The following is a 23,087-nucleotide window of genomic DNA, read 5'->3' on the forward strand; positions in this document are numbered from 1 at the left end:
TGTGCTCACAGACACTTAAAAAAAACCAACATTAAAAAAACCCATTCATGTTTATTTCAAATATAAAAAGGGTTCTTATGGACCCTTACTGTGGAGTGGACTGTGGTAACCATCTGAGCGCAGGTCCTGGTCAACAGACCAAGAACAGTCAGTGTGCAACAATAGAAGCATAAAGATGTGATGGGTTCTCTCTGAGGACCTGGTCCAGTGTAGCTGTCATTTTAGGAGTTCTTTATTGACTTTTTTTGAAATGGTAAATTCAACTAAAAACATGTAAAGTTAAGTTATTTAACATAAAAAAGCATCTACGCTTTTATTGTTTTCGGTGCAGATATTTATCTGAGCAATAAAGTGGTATGTCAACGTTGGCAACTGTCATTTAAATAAAAATTATTAACACAAAACTGATTTATAGTTCATGTGCTTTATTTTGAGCAGTAAAGCAGAAATTAAACATATTTTTATTATTGTTATCTATTTAATTTGGTGAAAGATTATTTTGAAAACAGTCCTGCGCAAATGTTTGTTTTCGAATTTACACCGGTTTGTTTTTATGTTTGAAATGATACGTACACACTTACACAAAATTAGCAGTCATTTTGGTGTATTTTTCATGAGAACTAAGGAAGTATGTTCATGTTACCGCTTGTTTATTATATTGTGATATTGTACACAATAATCACAATGACTTTTCACCAAATCCTGGGAGAAAAAAAAGAAAAGAAGGCACTTTTAGGTGTACAAGTGATAATAAACACAACGGAGTACCTGGTGTGGTAGTACAGAGACCAGACCTGCTATATTTAGAAACGAACCAGCTGATTGAAGCACACTTCCACATAATGCAGCCATGATGCACCTCTGCTAGGTGAAGATATGTCACGTCACAATCCATTCTCCTCTTAAATCAGCCTGATATACCTTCTGTCTGGACTAAGTCTTGTCTAATTGGTTACTAATGGCGTTTGTCTTCCATATGTAGTTCAAGTCCCGCCCTGGCTTTTATGTAGAGGGGGGAGGGGAAGAGCTAGACAGGCACACAGACAAACAGGCAGATCTTCCAGATGTACGGCGCCACCCCAAAGTGTACAGCTTGCCTTTCTATACCATATACTTCCCACTGGTACTACAGGACAGCAGGGGAGGAGGAGGAGGAAGGAGGACGGGGGGAGGGAGGAGGGGGTACACACACAGACAAAATCCTCTTTAGCCCTCCCATTGTTTGTGTCCAGTGACCAATAACTATGCTGCACTCTATAACTAATCCTGCCTTCCCTTCCCCCCATAAGACCCCCCATAGGCCTATTCCCTAGGTCACCACACACACACACACACACACACACACACACGCATCAGTGCTCACGGGCTCCTCTGGGTCTTTTAATGCTCTGTCATCTCAATTCTGATCGTCAGGAAACAGACATGCTTCTAATGGACCAGCTGAGCTTGTGTCTGCTGCCTCCTCCATTTTGTGCCGCCTATCTAACATCTCTGCTATCAGCCAGCTGAGCAGCGCCAACCTCCAACGTGACTGACTGAGTTAACAGCAGCAGCCGCGCCTCAACATCTCCATGCAATATCAATCCATCATAACGTTTTTCTTTTGGAGACGACAAGATAAAATATTGCTGTGCTGTTAGAGAAAGGCTGTCCTCAATACTACATAATTAGTCTCTGCTAATGAGCTAAATTATAGATGAAGTAGGCCACCCCCCAGCTAGGATGTGCTAGCAAAGAGCTGCTGGATCAGGAGCTGGGGTTGAACCAGGACTTAATTTTGTGCATTGGGGTGATTTTGTATTTTTGTCTTAATGATGTTTGCCAGTGATGCTGCACTGATGCTGTGACTTGGTGTTTGTGTCAGTGTGTGATGAAATAAGACAAGAGGGCTGAATGAGGAAGAGCTTTTGCAGAAGGAGGAGGAGGTGTAGTATATAAATAGCTACATGCGCTAAAGATGCAGGGACTCATTAGTTAGCCTATACAGATGAGCTCACATCTATTTATGCTCACAGTGTGCTGCACCCAGCAAGGCACACATATGCACATGTGCATACATGTGTGACCAGACCAAAACCCACACACACACACACACACACACACACACACACACACACACACAGTCTCTGTTTTAAGACCATTAAGGACCAGTAGACTTATTTTGAGAGATGTTGCCACTCCTTTCTTACCAACATCAGCAAATGCCTGACACTTAGAGCTCAAGGTCCCCTGCAGGAATACTGGGATGTAAAGAAAGCATGTTTCCTGGGCACTAGGAGTAGGCTTAAGGAATTAGAAGGAGTTTGGAGTTAATCAGGCCCCAAGCTACCAAGTGAGATTATCTCTATCTATCTACCTGCAGGCCTGCAGTGTCTATCTCACTGTCTCCCTCCACTCCAGTTCCCCAGCGGACTCTCAAGGCGTGCATGCATCTATCTGTGTGTGTGTGTGTTTGTGTATGCATTTGTGTGTGTGCTTTTAGAAAAGAAGAGCTGGCAGAAGCACAGTGGCGATCAGCTGTGCTGATTCATGGTTTCATGTGGAGCTCCGCCTACCTGGCTGGAAATCAACAGAAATGAACTGAAGGCCAAGACATCAGTGCTCCGGCCAAAGGGTGGCTCCTATTAACCTCTCTAAGTAAACACAGAGAAACACATGCCAACATACACGCTAACACGTGTCTGGCTAAACTCTTCATATGTTCACTTAACTTAAACAACCCTGCCCGGCAACAGAAATCACATTTACCCCTACGTTCATCTACGTTCAACCCCAACCTGAAAATAAATCACACTACATGTTTGAGATTTGGTTGAAAACACATGAGACAACCAAAATGAATGCTCAAACTGGATAAAGTAATCATGGATTCTAGAACAGCGTATAGTTTGTGTAAGGGTAGCCAAAGCTAATAGGTGACATTGGTTTATTTTAGCCAAGTCCTTCATGTAAACCAATCCAAGCCCAGTTCTTAATTAATCAATACACAGATGCTCAGCGCTCCTCATGCTGTAACATGAACCTCCATGGGAAATGGATGAAGAAGCTTGATTGATTTACTGCGGTTGCCCTGAAAGCAACTCCACCATTAAAATCCCCTCAGCCACAGACACATTGAAGGGACAGTATACATGTACATTAGTGCACACAATGAAGGAAGGGTTCTTTACGTTGACGACAAAATCCAAATATCTTTCAAGATGTTCAGATTTGTTCAAGAACAGAATGAAAATACATTTTACAGGGACACTGCTCTTCCATGTGCAAAAAGATTTTTCTAATCTGGACACAAAACTAATTTGCAGCCTCTTTCAGGAAGAACGGAGCAGGCAGCTGCGTATGCTGTGTATGTGGAGTCTGTTTCCGCTTTAGTACTGCTCACAAAACAGAGTAGTAGTCTAACCGCACAAATGCATCATAACTCCCAAAAGAGGATTAACACCAGCAAGCTCTTCTGGAACCTCGGTGACCTCACTCTCTCACAGCCCAGCCAAAAACATCACTTCCAACATCTCTGTGCTCTCAAAACTGCTGATTCAGCAGTGACAGGAGGGACCCGGGTCTTTATCCATAGCCATTTAAAACAAACAAACAAACAAAAAAAACCTCTGTGTTTACTCTTGTTTCTCATGCAAGCGTTTGCCATTCGGACGGTACAAACGCTGCCTGTGTCTCTCCCTCATCCTCCCTACGTCATATCTGCAGCACTACATAAAAGATTATCTGACTATATATATCCAGCAGTATCATCAATGGCGATGAGGCTTATTGGATGAGTGGGTTATGGGTAGTGCAAGCATACACACACACACACACACACACACACACACACACACTTATACTGCCCTCCAGCAAAGATGGATATTTTTAACCCATAGACACATCTTGGGGTAAAAGGAAGCCATGTCAAGCAGAAAATGAATTCAACTGTGAGAGGGCAAGCAAAACAACATCAGAGCAGATTCTTGGACATCGCAGCATACCTCAGAGGGTGCCGCTCAAGTGCCTGTCTCTTAGAATAATTACAATTTAATATTTTAAACAGTTAATAGACAATCATCTCAATTTAAATTAGTCTTATTTTTCCGTTTCACTGGCATGCTGAGAGGAAGATGAAACGTTTCTAGATTAAAAAAGTATGAAAATAAAAATAACACAAAAAAATCCCCCACAAATAGCCATTCATTCCGATTTACTCAATTTTGGTGGTAATAGTATTACTTTATAATACAGCCAAACGCTTCAGTTTTGACTACAAAGTCAATTTCACGATTAACTCTACATCACACTTTGCAGTCGGGAGGCTTGATTGCACGATGTTTTTAATTGTTTAATTATTAATTTCTTTGTTTTTGACACAAACAACGCAAAGATTGAGAAAAGGGCAGCAGGGTCGGACCACTCTTGATGTGTGGGGATGTTTTCAGACCGCTACGGAGCTAATTTAGAAGCTTAAACTAGGAAATATAATGTTACACTGATTTACTAAAACACCGTTTCAGTTTCAACTCGGTTATTTAGCCAACAGCAGTTTGAATTTCCAACTTTCCCATAAACCTCTTTGCATTGACGGACTGTACCGGGACAACGTGTCGGGGTATTTAAACAATCTGAGTATGAAAATGGCGCCGAATGTACACGAAAACAAATAAACAGTAACTCATCCGTTCAGTAGCGAGAAGGCGAGTGTTAAATGTGGCTTACCTACTCTAGGATAAGCATCAATGGGGAAGAAAACTGCCACACGTCACACAAAAAATTATTTTTTAAAAATGGACAAAATCCACGAGTCTGCTGGCTCACGGGAGGAACAATGTTGCGGGGAGACACATGCTTTGTTGTGCCGAAGGTGTCCGATGCTCGTAAAGGGGCGGAGCCTGGGTGCTGAGGCTGGGACCGGAGCTGACCGGCAGCGGCGGCAGCAGCGCGCCGAGGGGCACATGGACAGCCACCATACTGAAGCTGCTGCTGCTGAGCAGAAGCTACAAAATAAACTTTGATGTACTTTAAAATTTAAGTATGAAAAAACATTTGCTGATAAAAGTCACCGTATTTAGCTTCATGCACCCCCTCCATAATACAGCCCCGTTATTTTAGCTGGATCCATCACCTGGTTTGACCTGTATAATAATGTTTTACTTGCTCAAAAATAGTAACTTCTATTTTTTGTGTTCTCTCTATTCCAGGGATAGGTTGGGTAGAATTTGAAATGTATCAATACTGATTCTTATTGGTTGCTCTTTTTCATAACAAAATGATTTATGATGATTTTAATCTTTTTTCTATATTTTTACTGTTCTCACATTGCTTATTTTTATCTATTGCATCTTTTCTTGTATGTGCCTTCTGTGGTGCATGGTGGCTCTGGTAGAGTGCTCCTTTAAACTGTTTTTTTCGCTGTTAATTTTCACTGTACCCCCCCCCCCCCCCCGCAAAAATAAAAGATTCTGATTCTGATTCAAATAAACAAAATAAATTAATACTTTTTTTTTTTTTTAAAGGAGGGCTTGCAAATATAGGGTGACCAAATGTCCTGATTTCGCTGCATGGTGGTGCAGTGGTCAGCACTGTCGCCTCACAGCAAGAAGGTTCCAGGTTTGAGCCCTGGCTCCAGTACAGGATCTTTCTGTGTGAGTCTGCATGTTCTCCTGTTCCTGTGTGGGTTCTCTCTGGTACTCCAGCTTCCTCCCACAGTCCAAAGACATCAAGAGGGGACGAGGCTGATTGATACACTAAATTGACTGTAGGTGTGGCTGTGAGTGTGAATGGTTGTCTGTCTCTATGTGTTGGTCCTGCGATGGACTAGTGACCCCTCCAGGCTGCTGGGAAAGACTCCAGCCCCCCCGCGACCCTTAACAGGATAAACAGAAGAAAATGGATGGATGGATGCCCTGTCCTGGCTGTCCTGTTTTTGTCGTAGTTGTAATATAACAATTCTATCCATACAGAGGGAGGCATACTTGAAATGTATTGAAATTATAAGGCATCTTTGAGTAAACGTCAAGTTTCATTAGAGTATCTCATTGCCTGCTGGGCCGAGTGTCCTGGTTTTGGGTGATCAAAATACGGTCACCCTAAGGTAACAGCTTTTTAGATAGATTGTGAGATTGTGTTTCTAATTTCAGGAAGAGCCGGTGACTGAAGGTGGAAGAATATTAACAGTCAAAGGAGGTTGTAGAACAGCCTAAATAACTGATGATCCAATGAAGACGCGTGATTAAGGAATTCAGTGGTATTATTTTACCATTTATCCTTCTTTCCAAGAGTAGGGATAACGAATGAATGACTCAGGACAATTATTGTGTATTTGGTGTTCCATGAAGTTATGTAGAACAGCAATGTTGGGCTGGCTTGGCTCCACAGTTGACTGTTTATGGGATCAAATACCGTTGTTGGTCCTTTAAAATGAATCAATTCCAGTTTTTGACTCTGCGATTCAGCTTATTGATTTCCATATCAATTCCTACTTGGAATTACATTTCAATTCCCAACAACATGAACGCTGATATTTTAAAACCGATTCAGCCGACGAGCAATAGTCACAGATGTCGACAATATCTGTATAAAATCACCTTTTAGGATGCGCACATTTTGTAAGCGTTAAAAAATACAAGTTTAATCATTAAAGAATAATCTATGGATCAATACTGATTATGTGCTGATATTATCCTAATATTGTGCCAAATTTACTGGCATAGTAAATTTGGTGGAAATCTACCAGGCTGTTTTTGCAGGTTTTGTTTTTTTGTTTTGTTTTTTTTGCTGTAAGATTGTGTCTGAGTGTTTTCTGACTCATCAAAATTAGGGCCGGTAAACGATACATTTTGGGGGCCGATAACAATGTAGGCACATCAAAAAGTTATCATAACTGACTAATTGACTGATTATTGACTAACATTCACAAATTTATACATACATACCGTAAATTTCTAAGACACTTTGCCTGCACTGAAGAAAGTGTTCACACGAGCTGATATTGGCTGAGTCATTGCCATTATCAGCCGATTAATCATTAATATCGGTGAATATTAGCTGTAGGCGATACTGATCTGTCTATAATAGGCTAATACTGCCAGATTATATCAATCCGGCCAAAATCACAACGGACAGAGGCGTAGTTTGACACGTCAAAGCCCAATACACTATGAAATTCAAAAACAAACAATCACAAACGTGCGTCTGCTCACGTGCACACACACACACACACACACACAAGCTGTCTTCATGGACCCTCTAAATGATCCCCATCCATCTGCCTGACCCCATTAAGGCCATACGGTTCATAGGCAGTGGGGTGGGGGGTGGTGGGGTGAAGGGGTTCATTATTCTCTCTCAGCCACGCAGGGGTGTGCCACCATCACCTTTGTCTCACACAGACAAGTTCATGTGGCATGCACAGCAGTGTCACATGTCATCTCTAGGCTTTATTTATTATTTACTCGTATAACAGAAGTCTTACCAGCAGAGGGGCGATTGTGTGAATCCAGCGACTTGAAATCCGAAAAACAGTTACCAAGAAAGTCAAGAGAAGTGAAAGAAAAATCTCCCTCCAGCACAGTCGCGAACAAATCACCGTCTCCTCTTTAGACTTTGATCACTGGGAGCAGTGACGACACATCGGCAGCGTTCAAACTGCTGCAGTTAAATATTTACTAATGGGTACAATCACACAGCGCACATTAATTTACTCCATTTCTCAATTTCATCTCATTAAATATGACGTGACAATGTCAGAGAGAAACAAAGACAACATGAAGTCCTGGTGGTACCTCAAGTTGCTTAGGAACCCAGCAGCCCTGCCCTGCTGCAAGGAGCAGGTGTTGATCTGGACCCAGGAGAGAGAAAATAGAGAGGAGGAGGAGGAACACTCACAGACCCACAGTCCCCTGAGACAATGACAGACTGGAGCTACAGACACGGAGACGACCCCACTCCTCGCACTCAAGCAGCAGACACACCCAGAGAAGTGACGCACACTCCTGCTTTTCCTAATTTACTCAAAAGCCGGGGCAAACACATTCGCGATGCTGCGGTGCATCATCCAGCTCCAGCTGAGTGCATGAGGGGTTATGTTTGTTTGGAACATCTTTATCCCTCGCTGGCTCCATCACTCTGTGATTACATAATGCCCCATACCACTTCCACCCAGTTCATCTCTCTGACTTTCAGAACTACATCTGGGTACGCATCACACAGCGTGCCCTCTCACATCTTATGTAAAACAACGTGCAAATGCTTTGGAACACATGAGATGGAAGCATGGACGCTGGGGTTTTATTTGTGCTCAGGAAGGGAACTCTCCAGAGCACTAATGGGATAGGTGGTAACACGGAGCATCAATATTCATGGAGCACTATTACGTTATGAAGAATTCATAAAGCAGGAATGTTTGATGGTGCTGCCTCTTGTTACAAGCAGACATGTTGTCGTTTTCTCTCGTCTTAGGTCAAGTTTGTATTTACTCACCAATTTAAGACTTGTACACTATATGATGTCGTTCCAAAATGAGAATTTAAGGCAGAGAACTGCACAGGGCGGCCTATCAAAAAAATACTCTGCTCCAAATACTACGGCCAATAAACTAAGCTGCAAGAATGGTGTTGCTTTTAAAAATAACGGGAAAATAACAAGTCAGATTTGAAATTTAATGCTGATGTTTTGTGTGTTCTTGTATTTCCTGGATGCCGTGAAGACTAACAGTACAATGAACAAATTGTGTTGGACATTCCAGGCCAACTAAGTACATTGTGTTGGATCACTGGATTCTACTGTAAATCACCAGGTTGGCTTAGTTTGTGCTGCCACCTGCTGGAGAAACTGTAGATAATCCAGTATCCCACGTAGAAGCTGTCACTACCCAGGGTTGGCCAGTGAGGTTTTCCAATGTAAAACTGATGTTTAATTAACAGATTAAAACTACTCACGTTACTATAATTAAGAATCCTTTTGGGTTACTTTTGTGAGTTTCTTTCTTTCAAGCCAGGATCCATTAATATAGATTGTCAGGTAAAATGCCATGTCAGTGTAGTAAAATCTAGCAACTCCATCTGATGACAGAGTTGCACATGCAAAAAGAACAATAAAGTCATGATAAATAACTAAAACCAAGTTTTGTAGAAGTTAAAAAAGGACTTCAGTAAAGTATAAATCTAGTTTAAGTATATATTCCACCATTCTACTTCACTACTTTTTGATTTAATGCTCAAACACTGAGGTTTAAAGAATACTTCAACCTTTTACTTAGATCTTCCAAACGCCAGTACTTTTACTGGTGAGTAATATTCAAGTAATGTACCAGCATTTCTGCTTGAGCTCAGAATTTATTTTAGTCTTTTAATTAAGACAAAAAATGTTCAACTTAAATTGTTTTTTTTTTGTGAGCATGATAGGAAACCCCAGTGGTCTGGCTGGACACGAATACACAGGGCTGTAAAGCATGCTGGGAACATGTGTTTTACTAAGATAAAGAGGTGTTTGCGTCCAGATGCCCCAGGGTGACTTTGACACCACCCTTCCAAAAACTAGCCGGGGGGGGGGGGGGGGGGCACCAGCAACCCAACAACCCACAACAACAAGAGTGTCCCATGTCGAAGCAGCAACGGGATGCAGTTCCTTTACTCTGAAGAAGGACATGCACCTTCCAATCAAGGGGGATTGCAGAAGAGGCAGTTTAACCAGACACTCCTGCAATCGGCGCATGCATGCATGCAGAAAAGAGCAAGTCTGCAAAAACTGCACTCAGATCCCAGGCAGAGCGGCAGAGAACAAGTCATGGGCGCTTCTTTGTGTGGCCTCTATAAAAACTGACAAACTTCAATAGTCATTAATACTCACAGTATGTCCAAGCGGAGGGTCATCGTAGTTTACAAGGAGAGTCCCACAGACAATGTCCATGACAGAGAGAGACAGAAACAAGAGCGCGTCAGTACAGAATACTTACGGCTGTCCACCAGACACATGAAGAAATGGTTTATACAATTAAATAAAGAGGTGAGAGCAAACACATGCAATCCTGATTGTAAACAACAACTGAAACCAAACTACAAACACTTGCTAGTCCTGGTGCAGTTGCAGCATAAGTTAGTCCAAACATTCTTATGAGCAAAACGTCCAAACAATATTTCAACCTTTGTTTACTACTGCACTTTTCAAAAGAGAAAAAAAAAAATGAAACTTTTGGATTATTTTGAGTGATGATATATGATCTTTAGGTCAAGAGGAATGTTGAGCTTGACGTCGTTGTTTTCGTTCTAAATGAAAAGCTTTATTCAAATGCTGACGGTGGGATTTTTGTAGGATTCTGCAACACCATGACACTTCATTTAAAATGGTACTTGGATGAACACTTCCCCGTCAGCACTACAGTGGGCTATGTTGCTATTTCGATCAAATTTCCACCAATTTTGCAAGGATATCTTTGAATAAGTGCAACCAATCCGTCAACAAGTCAACCAATATGTTATAATCTAAATGTAACCATTAAAACGGAGGAATACATATATTTTAGGGACATCACACGACTATACATTTTGAATAAATCCTTCTTGGAAGGCCGTTTAGTCAGCATTGACAGAATGTGAGGTGTCCTCGTCTGGTGCTGGGGCCCATGGGCCCTACATGGGTCAAACTATTTAGTTACATGTTTGTGTATCACCCACAAGAAACGTCAATATCTCAGACGAACAGTCGGGGTGTATCATCTTTACAACAAGACTAAGACCGCCAACACCCTTGACAGAATGCATCAAAAATAAGGAGCCGTGAACTCAGCGGGATATTTTGGCAAAATAAACAACACAGACGCGTCCAAGACGACTTGTCTTACCTGAGGTATAAAACTGGCTCTCTCAGTCCGTAGTTTGATGCCATAGTTCCGGTGTTTCCCGTCAGAAGAAGTAAGGTCCGTCAGGTTTCCACGGAGAGGCGGTGACGCAGTTGCAATGACGAAGCAAGTCATGATGGGTGGGGAGCAGAGGTAGGGACGTTATTCCCATCTAAATAGAAATCATTGCCCTTTATTGTGTACAACGTTGCTGCGCCGAGAAACAGGCTGCGATAAAAACCGTAACATAGAGTTGTGCTACTATTACAGGTGAGTCGGGACCCGTCTAGTTCCTGGTGTACGGCGCCACTGCGGGTTGCAGGAGACTGCTGCTGTGTTCACCTGCAGCATCTTCGCTTTTCGAGGAACGTGTGGTCAAATATTGAGCTTGTAGTATTAAATAATAATCAGCTGACTCGCAGTCAGTAACTGCACAATCACAAGCTCTCCATGTTTGCAGACACATATTTGCACAAGTTTCCAAACTTTTCAGGTGAGTCGAGACCACTCAGGGGCGCTGTGGTGCACGCGTGCGCGGAAGTGGGTTACATGTAAGGCACTCGCTCAAATTAGTTGTTGGATTACGTCACAAAGCAATGATTGCAAACGGTCAGGTCTACCTTTTGCATGATTTATAGTCAAATAATCGCGTAACCTTTGGCAGAATATTTCCCTTATTACAATTTACTCACAACAGTTCTTGGAAAAAAAGATATTGTTTATTAAGATCTTACTGAGGGGCTTGCAGAATAGACAGATTTCATGTGCACCGACTGGATTAGTTGTGCTGGCGTTCCAGGAGCCAAAAAAGGCTTTGACTTTATTTTAAATCAAGATCGTCTCTTTAATCATTCGCCCTGTCACCTGCGTTGTGTGAACTGGTTGTTGTGTGTGTGTGTCTTTCCTCTCCGTGTTAGAGGGGGCAGACCATGGTAACATGTCACTAAACTGAGAAAATCGAATTAAGGATGATTAGGACAAGGCTACTTCATGACCAGCATTAGGGATGTAGACTGGGGACGCTATGATAAATATGGTAGTTTACTGCACAAGCCCACCTCGTCATCGCTGCCTCTGTGATTTCCGATTTCTGCTCCTGAGATGACGTTACATAGGAACCCGTCTGCAGCCGCGTGACGCACACGTGTGAGGGGGTAAATAGGGTCTCACACCGTTTCGCGGAGGCATGCATGTGTGGATCAGTGTGTTGCTGGTGACAGTTGTTCTTATCTTTAGGTGTGAGCGTGCAGAAGGCTGGAGTTCCCATCAGGGACGCACGGATACATCGGGTGATGTCCCCCTTGTTGTCTAATTAGATGGACATTTACTGCACCCACCAGCGTTGAGGTTTGGGTGCCACTGTGCCACCCCCCATAGTCAACATAACTCCGAATGTAGAAGACCAAGAGATGCAACGCTGTTGCTTTTTTGTGTGTTTTCTGTGTGTTTTGTGTGTTTTTGTGAAAGGTTGAATTGAAAGTTGTCGACAATTTGTGAGACTGAATTTATCTTATGGGATGATTAGATGTTTGTTTGTTTGTTTGTTTTTGGTAGTTTTTCTTGCCTCCCCAGGGGAAAAATAAGACAAACAACAACAATATCATCCAAAGCTGTTATTTCAAACATCAATATTGATCCAGAATTTCATAATCGGTACATCCATTGTGTCAATAGTGTAATTATTTGTAAGGTTTGCTGTAATGTTGCTATAAGTTGTGACCAATGATTTGAAGATTTCTGAAATCACTGACACAATCAGGTAAATTATTTTATTGTAATATTCCACAGTTGGTCCAAGCTGCTGCTTTTGATTTCATTTTCTGCAGGAGGTTTGGACAGACACTCAACAGCGCCCCCCTGTGGAGGAAAGGTTGCAGTTGAGTCGGGAGAAGAGTGTGATTCTTTATGGGTTAATACTTGAACAAGCTTTCCAACCACATAATTCATATACATCTATGAAGATTTTAAAATGTAGACTCAAAAACCACAATGCCCAGTTACATTAACGCTGCAGAGTATCAAATCAAATGAAGCAGCAGATTCAACTAATAAAGCCACAATATGCCTCATTCATAAAATGTTCTGACACACAAAACATTCAATTTCCACCCTCCACCTTCCTTCAGCTGGGAGAGAATAGTGTTAAAATAAGTTAAAAAAAAACCCCGTCTCTAATCTTTCTTCTCATTCATCTTAGTACTGTTGACATCATTTCTATCCTGTCCCCCTGCACTTTCAGTCCAATACGCCAACAAGGCGACCACATCGCCATCTAGAGGTGGTTGTAAAAAACGCAGCAGAGTTGCATCTCTTGGTCTTCTACATTCTTAGTTATGTTGACTATGGGGGGTGGCAGAGTGGCACCCAGACCTCAACACTGGTGGGTGCAGTAAATGTCCATCTAATCAGACAACAAGGGGGACATCGCTCGATGTATCGGTGCGTCCCTGATGGGAACTCCGTAAGTGCATGCGGCTGGAGGACGACTCATCCATTCATATTTCAAACACACGGTGTTCTCCCAGCAAGGAGAACCCTTCTATTATCATGCTGAGCAGCCAGGGTCCACCCAGTGTGACGAACCCACCACATTCCGCTCCAGCCTTCTGCACGCTCCCGCCTAAAGATAAGAACAACTGTCAGCAGCAACACACAAAACAGAGGGGACCCCCCCCAACACACACACACACACACACACACACACACACACACACACACACACACACACACACACACACACTTGTGCATCATGCAGCTATTCTCCAAGATAGATGGTAAAGCTTTCACAATAAAGAAGGAATTTTCATGCCTGTGTTATTACTGACATGTTAATGAAACTTGAAAGCGATAAGGTGGTTGTTACGAGTGTCCGTTCTTATCAAAGGCATCTGGAATCTCCCTGCAGCAACACTTTAAGGAGCTGCCAGTCTGAAAACAGTTGAATATCTGAGCTTCATCACTCGCACGCAGAGCTAAACAGTGGAACGCTGCTTTCCCATCATCTGGGGAAAGTGTAAAGTTTCTCTGCGCTCAGTGAGAACCTGATTTCAGGAAGCAGGACTGTGAGATTCATGACATCACTAATATTTTTGGAAGTTGATTCTGGTCCAAAATTAAGCTTCACAAGTATGTGAAATTTTGAAGCTGCCAGTACATAAAAAATGAGAACAGACTTTATATACAAGCAAGTAATACAGCAGTTAAACATATGAAATGAAAAAAAATTGTACACTCATCCATCGTCTTCTGCTTATTCCTGTCAAGGGTTGCAGGCGGCTGGAGCCTATCCCAGCGGCTCGAGCCTCGTCCCCTCTTGATGTCTTTGGACTGTGGGAGGAAGCTGGAGTACCAGAGAGAACCCACACAGGAACAGGGAGAACATGGAGACTCCACACAGAAAGATCCTGTACCTGAGCTGGGGCTGGAACCCACAACCTTCTTGCCGTGAGGTTACAGTTCAAACCACTGCAAGCAGCAAATCCTGCTCCTTCCATTTCCATTTGGCCTGTTTATCAGCTCAGTTTGGTGGAGGCAAGCAGGAACAAGAGCACTGAAATGGTTAACCAGAGAAGAGTCAGGTTTTAAGGTAGCAGAGAGGCATGTGGAACCCAGACAAAGGCGCTGAAACCGACTTCAATTACAAACTGCACTGAAAAAACAAAACGAGGCACACACAAAGGTGAGCTCATAAACAGATGTAGAGCGAGTGATTTCAAAATAAAACAGAACAGGTGTTCCTGATCATTTTTCATCATGATTTCATAGAAACGTTTACTTCTTTTTTACATTAATATGACCCAAGACTACTTTATTCGAGCAGAACGAAACAGAAGAACTGAAAGTGTCCAGGCCCTGGTTCTCAACCCGGCAGAAGCAGCAGCGCAGCAGGGGCGGCGGTGGTTGTGGGTGGAACTCCTCGCCACCTGGAGGAGGAAACCGAAACGCGTCATTGGGAACGCGTGCGAACGGAAGACTGAAGATATGAGTTTAATATGGCTGAGAAGGGACCGTTTTTAACTTCATGTATTATTTTCTTCCTGTCGATTGGAGCAGCGATATTTCAAATCCTGGAGGAGCCGAACTGGAAGTCTGCGAGAGACAAATATCTCCTGGAGAAAGACAACATTTTGAAGAGGTATGCTTGTTTAACAAAGGAAGATCTGGATCGGATTTTGGAGGTGAGCCAAAGTTTGTTTTGTTTAATGTTATAATACACAATACACACAATAATACACACAAGTCCACTTTCTCAAAAGCTATAATATGACCATAATAATGATGATAATAATCCAAAAGTTTATAAAAATAATTTCATCCGATGAAAAAAATTAGAGAGACGCATTCGACCAAAGAAAGAACCCTGATTCTGATCGCCCCCCCCCCCCCCAATGTGAAGAAAAATGTTTGCGAGTCGAAAACATGGCGGAAGTTCGAGCGTGAAAGTACTTGTCTAATTCAAGCTGCAATATCGGAATGCTCAGGTAAGGTGTGTCCCGGATGTAAGGTGCGAGTTGAGCGAGATGAGATGATTGCCAGTTTATGTAATTATTAACGCTGAATAAAAGTGTTAAAGAGTTACAGTGGATTGTGTGTGAAGGATTTCTCCGTTTCTCCAACCAGGTGGTGTCCGAGGCTGCGGGCCAAGGTTTGACCGTCACCGGGGAGAAACATCGCAACACCTGGGACTGGGGGAACTCCGTCATCTTCGCTGCCAGCATCGTCACTACTATCGGTTGGTTTTTTTGTGGAAGTTTTAACAATGCATTGTTGATACTAACATGCATTTACTGCCTTGTTCAAATGCAGCACATGTTAAAAACAACAGCTATTCTGTCTTCAGAAGTTAGTTTTTGGATTTTTGTTGGCTCCAGCCGCACCCCCCCCCCCCCCCTCAAGCTAGGAATAAGCGGTAGACAATGGATGGATGGAATTAAAACACAAACAAAGATGTGGTGTGTATTTCTGCTGTCCAATAGAAAGCAGTATTAAATTGACACTTTATCCGATTATTTGATGTCTTTAAGTGATTCGGTAGGTCACCCTCTCCAGCGTCCCTTCTTTGCAACTCCAGAATGTGGAAAGAACCAGCAATGTATATTTAGCTTGGAGCTAAGTACGAGGCTACAAATAGCTAACCCCCCCCCAAAAAAAAACTACAGCTTATATATTTTTTTGTTTTCAGCTTAAATAAAATCATTTGTGGCTGACTTGGTATACGTCCTATAAAGACATATATTATACCAGAAGATGCACGTGAGAGATTGTAAATAAACATTTTTGGTCAGTTTGGTGGCTGTAGCTGTTGTTAGCTGTCAGATGCTATTAGCTTCAAGCTAAAAATACATGTCAGGCACCATTTGGATTCTGAGGTCACAAAGAAAAAGCGTCCTCCTGTGCTCAAGAGGCCTATTTGTGAATTATTTAAAGGGAAAAAAAACTTTTTGGATGAAGAATTGCTTGATTTTGATCACTGTCATAATTATTCATGAGACGGTGGGATGAAATGCTAATACTGACAATTATGTCAACATTTAATTCACTGAAATAAAATTCTTTACCAATTCTTCTGATAATCTAATGATAATTTCTCTCGTGCAAAATTTTCAAACATTTTCTGGTTCCAGGCTGCTAATTTGAAGGATTTGCTGCTTTTTTTTTTGTCATTTATAATGGAAAATGAAAAGTACTGGAGTTTTGGAATGTCGGATGGACAAAAAAGCAATACGAACACATAAAATATCTCGAACTGTGATGAGCATTTTTCAGATTTTCTTTATATTTTTTTAGACTTAATTATTAATCATGAAAATAATCAGCAGACGAACCAGGGACGAGAATAATTGATAGTCGAAGCTCTAATCCTGTGCACATCCACAAAAATGATGTAAGATACAAAAACAAAATCTTAAGACAGTGGAACAGTTTGTCTCTAAGATTTACAATATATGCAACATTTCATGGCAAAGTTACTGATCTCCCTTTAAACTGGTTTTGCAATGATTTGACAAAATCAATTTTTTATGAGGACAAAAAATGTCATATGCATCCTTTTTTATTCCTAAATCCTGTTTTCCCGTATTCTAAAGGTTACGGTAATGTCGCCCCGAAGACTCAGAGTGGCCGTGTGTTCTGCATCTTGTATGGCTTGTGTGGGATCCCGTTGTGTCTGGTATGGATAAGTGAGCTGGGTTCTTTCTTTGGAGACCGCGCTAAACGTCTGTCCCAGGTTCTAATCCGGAAAGACGTCTCAGTGGTAAGAGAGTCCGTCTGAATACCGGAGCCAATATTTGAGTTCTTTAAGTACATTCATGTTATCCTGAAGATTTTATGTATGTTTTGGGTTTTTCCCATCAGAAAAAGGTCCAGTTCACGTGCACGGCATTGTTCCTGCTGTGGGGGCTTTTTGTGCACCTGCTGATTCCTCCGTTTGTTTTCATGTTCATGGAAGAATGGAGCTACCTGGAGGGTCTCTACTTTTCTTTCATCACACTCACAACTGTCGGTTTTGGAGATTACGTTGCAGGTAAGCGTACCTTGCAGCACGATGTCAGCACAGTTCATTGTGGGGGATTTTTTTTTTTTCTTCCCTCAGTCATTTACCTAAAAGTGGTACTGTGTCCTTTCATTTCAGGTGTGAATCCAAATATTGAATACCCCACATTATATCGAGTATTTGCAGAAATATGGATCTACATGGGCCTGGCCTGGCTATCTCTGTTCTTCAGCTGGAATGTCAACATGGTAGTGGAGGCCCACAAGGTGCTGAGGAAAAGGAGACACAAGAACAAAGTCGAGGAGGAGGAACAGCCAGCAGTTAAACCGACCGTCATTGATATTTTCAGCTTCTTATCAGAGAAGGAGGATGACTACAGTTCTATCATCAAGGAGATCGGACTAACAGCAAAAAGGAGGAAGTCTGCTATGGATAGAATCAATCGCTCTAAGAGTTGCAGTGACATCTTGACCACAAACATCCAGCAACTGGACCACTCGCCACGCAAAGCCATGACCAGCATCAGAGAGGTGTTTATGAACGCCAACGTCCCAATGCAAGACATTGAAAAAGAGGCGGGGGAATCTTCAGCCCAAGAAAACGGTAGAACCTCTGGAGCAGCAGAACATGAGAGGACAGAAGGTGAAGAGAAGGACAGCAATAACGGCATCGTCTTCACTGTAACTGCCAGAGACACCAAAGAAGAAGAAGAGCCTGTAGAGCCTGCTAAAGGTGGTGGGACAAGGTTTAAAATATCCAAAGTAGAAGAAGAAGTTTTTCTTATTAAAAAAGAGGAAGAAGGGTAAAATCTGTTAGTAACGAGCCATTCTCCAGTCTGGGTGTTTTTGGTGATGTTCTGACTGATGTTTTGTGTAGAATACCCAGACACTTGTGTTTTCATAAAGGCTGCTGTTGTGTCTTTCTATGATTTGAAGCATTCATTTTGATGCGTCTATAGTGAGCTGGTGTAAAAGGTCATTCCTCTGTAAGGAATTAGTCTTCTTGATCTTGTTTGTTTTTTTTTGGGGGGGGGGGTCTTGAACAAACTTGATAGTTATAAAAGAAAACCGATGATTTCAAATCGATAACAAAAGAGCTGGACTGAAAGTTCACGTCACTTTTAATGGCCTTCTTGTTGAGGTCGATGAGAACACTAAGAAAATCACAAATGACTCGCTACTAGACTGTGACTTCACTTGGTCCGTGAGACCCTAAGGTTTGATTTCTCACCAAAAATAGGGCTGTTAAAGATGTTGCTGTGAGAAGCAACTTCCTCTAAAAGATTAAAGCTCCATTTTGCATCGATCAGTAAGCCACTAATCAAGTTGTGTGGACACAGAGAGGAGTAGAGCATCAGTGCCGGGAAGTCCTCCCCGCAGTATTTAAGAGAAGGAACATTCTTCAAAAGTTTACTACCTTCACATGTCAGTGCTACGCTGGATTCTAACCTGGTACCTACATGTAGGTGAGGAAAATCTGTCACCAAAATTACGTTTTTCTCATGTAACTTATTGTATATCTATATTTCTTCCAGAAATGGTGGATAACATACATAGGCCCAGGAATTATGATTGAAATGCATCAGACAAAGATGGGAAGTAATCACATCAATCAATCAAGCCATTCTATTCATGAGAGGTGCCCAAGGGTCTCCGTTTCTGCAAGTTTGGTAAGGAAAGATTTAGATTTTGGGTTCCAAAATAAACTAGCATGTCTCCATCCTCATTTACGGCGATAATCCTTCCAAACAGCAACAAGAAAGAGAGGCTTGGCTGAAAAATGACACAAACCAGACTACATTAGATTTCATTTAAACTTTTTTATTTGTTTGTTTTTCTTTTTACTAGCAAAGTCATGTGACCAACTGTGTCCAAATCAGTGCCACATATTACTGGACTGGGGAAAAACGACACACTCACTTTTGATGGTTGTTCCATTTATGTAAGCACTGATCCAGAAATAGCACAACTCTTTATTGGTTTACTTACAGCGGACTCAGTTCCCATCACAGTACTCCAAACATGCTAAAATCATCTGTTCATCTCACACTTGACCAGTGAAAAATATTTTTCTAACACACAAGGCGTGCTAGCATGGCCATCCACAACCATTCATTATGCTAAGCTAACTAGCTGTGAGCTAGTCCCAAATACACACACACACACAAAGGAAAAAAAGCTATCTATTTTGTCTGGAATTCAGACAGGTATATGTTAAGGAAAGATAGCACATATCAAAGCCCTCTGCCATCGTAGGAAGGAGAGATGGAAGGATATGCCAGAGTTCTCACAAAAACTGCTTCCTGGGATACCAACCAAGTCCTGGCCCTTGGCTGGAATTAGTGTTGTAATACCCGTATATATTATTCAAAATCACCCTGCCTCCTTTTTCCACTTTTGCAAAAAAAAAAAGTTGACAATTCAGTTTGTTTTTTTTTTTTCGAGAATTCTTCAGTTTTTTTGGACAATCAGTCACTAACTGTATCATCCTGTAAATCACAGCACAGAGCTTTATGGAACACTGAGCCGATGAGCAACTTCCCTCCATAGGTCGCCGCTACGGAGGAGCCAATGATCACCTGGCCGTCGTCAGCATACACCTGCGTCACCTCTGGCTTCTCTGAGTCGATGTTCTGGATGCGGATAACCTGGAGATGAGAATTTGACAGAGACTGAGCTGAGGGTAGAGGGCTGCAGACGTCTTTTTGTAGGCCACCCCGGTAGTTAGCATCACTATGGTCTCCCTTGGCCAAAAGACAGTTGATTTTCTATCATTGGAAAAAATAAGCTTTTGCATAAGCTAAGATAACCTTTAACAAACCTGAAGCCTAAAGGCAACTTTTAGCAGTACAAAGCAAACGTTATGCTATGCACAAACTACACCACGACTTCTGTGTCACAGCAACTAGCCGGAGGTTCAACAATGCTAAGTCACTGCCAGGTGTTAGGACTCATTCCTGCGTTGCTCTTTATACACTTAAGAGTTTTTTTCATTTTCATGCTTAGACATTTAGAGTATCGTTACTAATTAAAGAGAGGAAGCCAACCTCGGATCCAGGTGGATTCTCAGGGTCCATCATGAAAACTTTCCATCCATTGGGGTGGCAGCCTAACCACAAGTCACCGGTTTCAGCGTCAACTTCAATGTTGTCACAGAGTGAACCCACATTCACCGACTGTTGAGCAGACGAAGTTATCATTAAACATTCATTGTTGTTTGCCGATTCGAATCCTCATTTCCCGAATACCACATTTTCACTTTGCAGCGCTGTTATTATTATTATTTTTTTTAATAACTTCTCATAATAACCTTCACAGGGGCTAAAGCGTTGTCTTCTTTCCTCTCCAACACGTGCAGCTTGTGGTCAAGTAGATCCATCACATACATGTGCCTGCACGTGAGAAAGCCTATGAGGAAATACAGGCGGCTTAAAATACACAAAAAAACCGTAGCCCTGAAGGCCTTCCCTACCGTTTGTCTGGTGAGATATTTATTCCATTTGCGTAGTAATATCCCTCAGAGACCACTTTTACTTCCTCTGGACTGTAGTAGACCACGTTACACCAAGGTTGACCCAGGAGAGGCTCTATGAGGCCTTTAAAGAGGTCGCTTGTGTAATAGTGGTCATTGGTGGCATAGAAGCGATCCACTCCCACGGCCACAATATCATTGAGGCTGAAAAGATTTGTTTTTTTTAATGACCATATTAATTAAATGTAATTTTGTATACAGGTAGGGACTGGTTACACCCCAATCCCTCAGACTAGTGCAGGTATCAGTGGAGCAGCCGTCATACTGTACCTGTAGAGAAGTTCATGTTTTATGGTTTTCACATACAACAGCGAGAGATCCTCCTCCATGTACTTAAACACCTCCACCTGACTGTCGTGCCCAGGATGATTGACAACAAACAGGTATATTGAGTCATCTGAAAAAAGATGAAAACATTGACCAAAAAAAAAAAATGCTTCATTAGAAAGTTCTTGCAAATGCCTTTTACAGAGGACCTGGAATTTACCATTATTTTTCATCTGGTTAAAGCGCTGATTAGTTTTGAGATTCAATTTTCAGTCTATAAATTATCAATGACCTTTTCAACATCGCTTCTTTGGTGCATTAAAAAAAAAAAGTCACTTCATGTCAGAAATAACAAACAAAAAAAAATTCAATATTCATATGGAAGAGTATGAACCAGCAAAGGTTTGGCGTTTTCATTATCAATCAATGATTAATCAGTGATCAAAATAGAATGTGATATCTTTTCATTCCAATGAAAAATCAATTTTTATAACTCTAAAAGTGCTGTGTGTGTGTGTGTGTGTGTGAGGACAGTGCAGTGGGGAATTATCAAAATTAAATTAGGTTATAATGTTTAAAACGGTTTAATATATTCCTCCACAAATACCAGTCACAGCATGATAATTACATAAATAGCTATTTAAATGCTGATCAAAGTTAAAATAAAAGCTTTTCCAAGACTGCTATGAAGAAGGGAGACACACCCACTACCTGCTACTGCTGCTGCTGCTGCAAAACTAACCCTTCATGCAGGTTTTTCAGCATAGCTCTCACTTTCTGTGGCAGCTGCAGCAGTTTGGACTAATAAGGCTAAATAATTCAGAAGTGAATGTTCACGAACGTCATCAAAACTGGGTTAAAATGTGAAACCAGTGCAGCGCAGCTGGATGAGGGTTTCCTCTTACCGTTGGGATCTATATACACACTGATGCCATGGGGGTTGAATGAATCCAGATCAAAGTTTCTAGGCATGCGCAGCTCCACTGGTTTAATCCGGGAATCTTGCAGGTCAAGCGTGAAGATCTTTCCTTGAACATTTGCAGACGGCAGCCCAGGGTACGTTAAACCCTGAAAATATTGGATAGCATGCAGACGAAATTATGACTCACCACTGTTCTGATCAGGGATGGTGGATTTTTGGAGAAGACACAACAGCTTCAGTTACAGTTTGCATGTTGTTGTTGTTGTTGTTGTTTTTTTAAGTTTCCCCAGTATAAGTGAATGCACTTCGTCCCAAGCAAATAAGAAAATCAAATTAGCTTGAAGCATAGTCTATGCTTTTTATTAATTTCTGACATAGCGGTTTTCCAATGTTAGACTTGAACAGAGGAAGTTTCACTGGCCAGGACGACGAGGAAAAGTTATGAATTTAAGTCACTTTAAGTCTGTTTTACACATTTGGAGGGCACTGACTGCTACACACACTTACAGCGCTGATAAAGGCGAGGCCATCGGGGAGGATGGTTATATCTTCTGCTCCATTATCTACAGACGGACACGTAGACTCTTTATAATTGTCATGCAATGCAATTCCCAGGAGTGTGCAACATTTTGTGTGGCCTTGCTTACCGATGTGCTTCAGCCGAACACAGTTGGGGAGGTGATTCTGAACCAGCTCTCTGGTAGCAAGGGACCTCTTCCTGCGGGATTTATATTAAGGGCAGGTGAAAACACTCGAGTAAATATTGCAAAACATTCATTAGTTATCTTGTTCTTTTAGTTTTACCTTAAGTTGAAAATCCTTTCACCGACCAACGCTGCTAAGACAGCTACTAGTAGCGAGATGAAGGCCAGCTTCCCCATGTTTAGAGCGCAACTCTTATCTTTTACAAACCGTTTTTAACTGTCCTAAAGCAGCCAAGGCGTGCCTTAGCAGAATGCTACCGTCAGGACCGTCTGAAAAAAATGTGAACAAACCTGCACTCTCCAGTTTATTGAGTTACACACCGATTGTTGTCGCTAATATATTGCATT

General features: G+C 41.8%; 3 protein-coding genes across 8 annotated transcripts in view; 1 reads left to right on the plus strand and 2 right to left on the minus strand.

The window, feature by feature from the left end:
• The window catches only part of LOC147253495 (uncharacterized), a 35,069-nt gene extending 24,335 nt beyond the window's left edge, over positions 1-10,734 (minus strand). Inside the window, exon 1 of one of the 4 annotated variants that reach the window (XM_086218690.1) lies at positions 9,835-10,734. Coding sequence is in view for 1 of the 4 variants with exons in the window: in XM_086218687.1 (XP_086074813.1) it covers position 4,709 (1 nt within the window). In the remaining 3 variants the exon portion in view is untranslated. Of the gene's footprint in view, positions 1-4,704; positions 4,869-7,459; positions 7,857-9,834 lie in introns of those variants that run through there. The other 3 variants (XM_086218689.1, XM_086218688.1, XM_086218687.1) reach the window with 3 other exon arrangements.
• Positions 10,735-10,746: 12 nt separating this feature from the next.
• Positions 10,747-18,240, plus strand: LOC147253496 (potassium channel subfamily K member 5-like). 3 transcript variants are annotated; one of them, XM_086218696.1, is made up of 8 exons: positions 10,747-10,975; positions 11,093-11,315; positions 14,087-14,501; positions 14,643-14,957; positions 15,443-15,554; positions 16,909-17,075; positions 17,177-17,345; positions 17,454-18,240. In XM_086218696.1, exons 4-8 carry the CDS (start codon positions 14,844-14,846, stop codon positions 18,119-18,121), a joined length of 1,230 nt encoding a protein of 409 aa, XP_086074822.1. In that variant the 5' UTR covers positions 10,747-10,975; positions 11,093-11,315; positions 14,087-14,501; positions 14,643-14,843; the 3' UTR covers positions 18,122-18,240. The 3 variants fall into 3 exon arrangements, with proteins under 3 accessions (XP_086074822.1, XP_086074820.1, XP_086074821.1); XM_086218694.1 differs by having other exon boundaries at positions 10,751-10,975; positions 14,643-15,000; XM_086218695.1 differs by lacking the exon at positions 11,093-11,315 and having other exon boundaries at positions 10,751-10,975; positions 14,643-15,000.
• Positions 18,241-19,484: 1,244 nt separating this feature from the next.
• Positions 19,485-23,087, minus strand: LOC147253497 (serum paraoxonase/arylesterase 2-like). The gene is made up of 9 exons (XM_086218699.1): positions 22,840-23,087; positions 22,683-22,753; positions 22,543-22,598; positions 22,019-22,181; positions 21,117-21,243; positions 20,787-20,990; positions 20,625-20,706; positions 20,362-20,490; positions 19,485-19,962 (listed from the first exon to the last, which is right to left on the minus strand). The coding sequence occupies exons 1-9, from the start codon at positions 22,914-22,916 to the stop codon at positions 19,783-19,785; spliced, it is 1,089 nt and encodes a 362-aa protein (XP_086074825.1). The 5' UTR covers positions 22,917-23,087; the 3' UTR covers positions 19,485-19,782.

Source organism: Aulostomus chinensis, chromosome 11 (genome assembly GCF_037954235.1).
Source record: "Aulostomus chinensis isolate RoL2024-O1b breed Wild chromosome 11, RoL_Achi_v1.0, whole genome shotgun sequence".
NCBI lineage: Eukaryota > Metazoa > Chordata > Actinopteri > Syngnathiformes > Aulostomidae > Aulostomus > Aulostomus chinensis.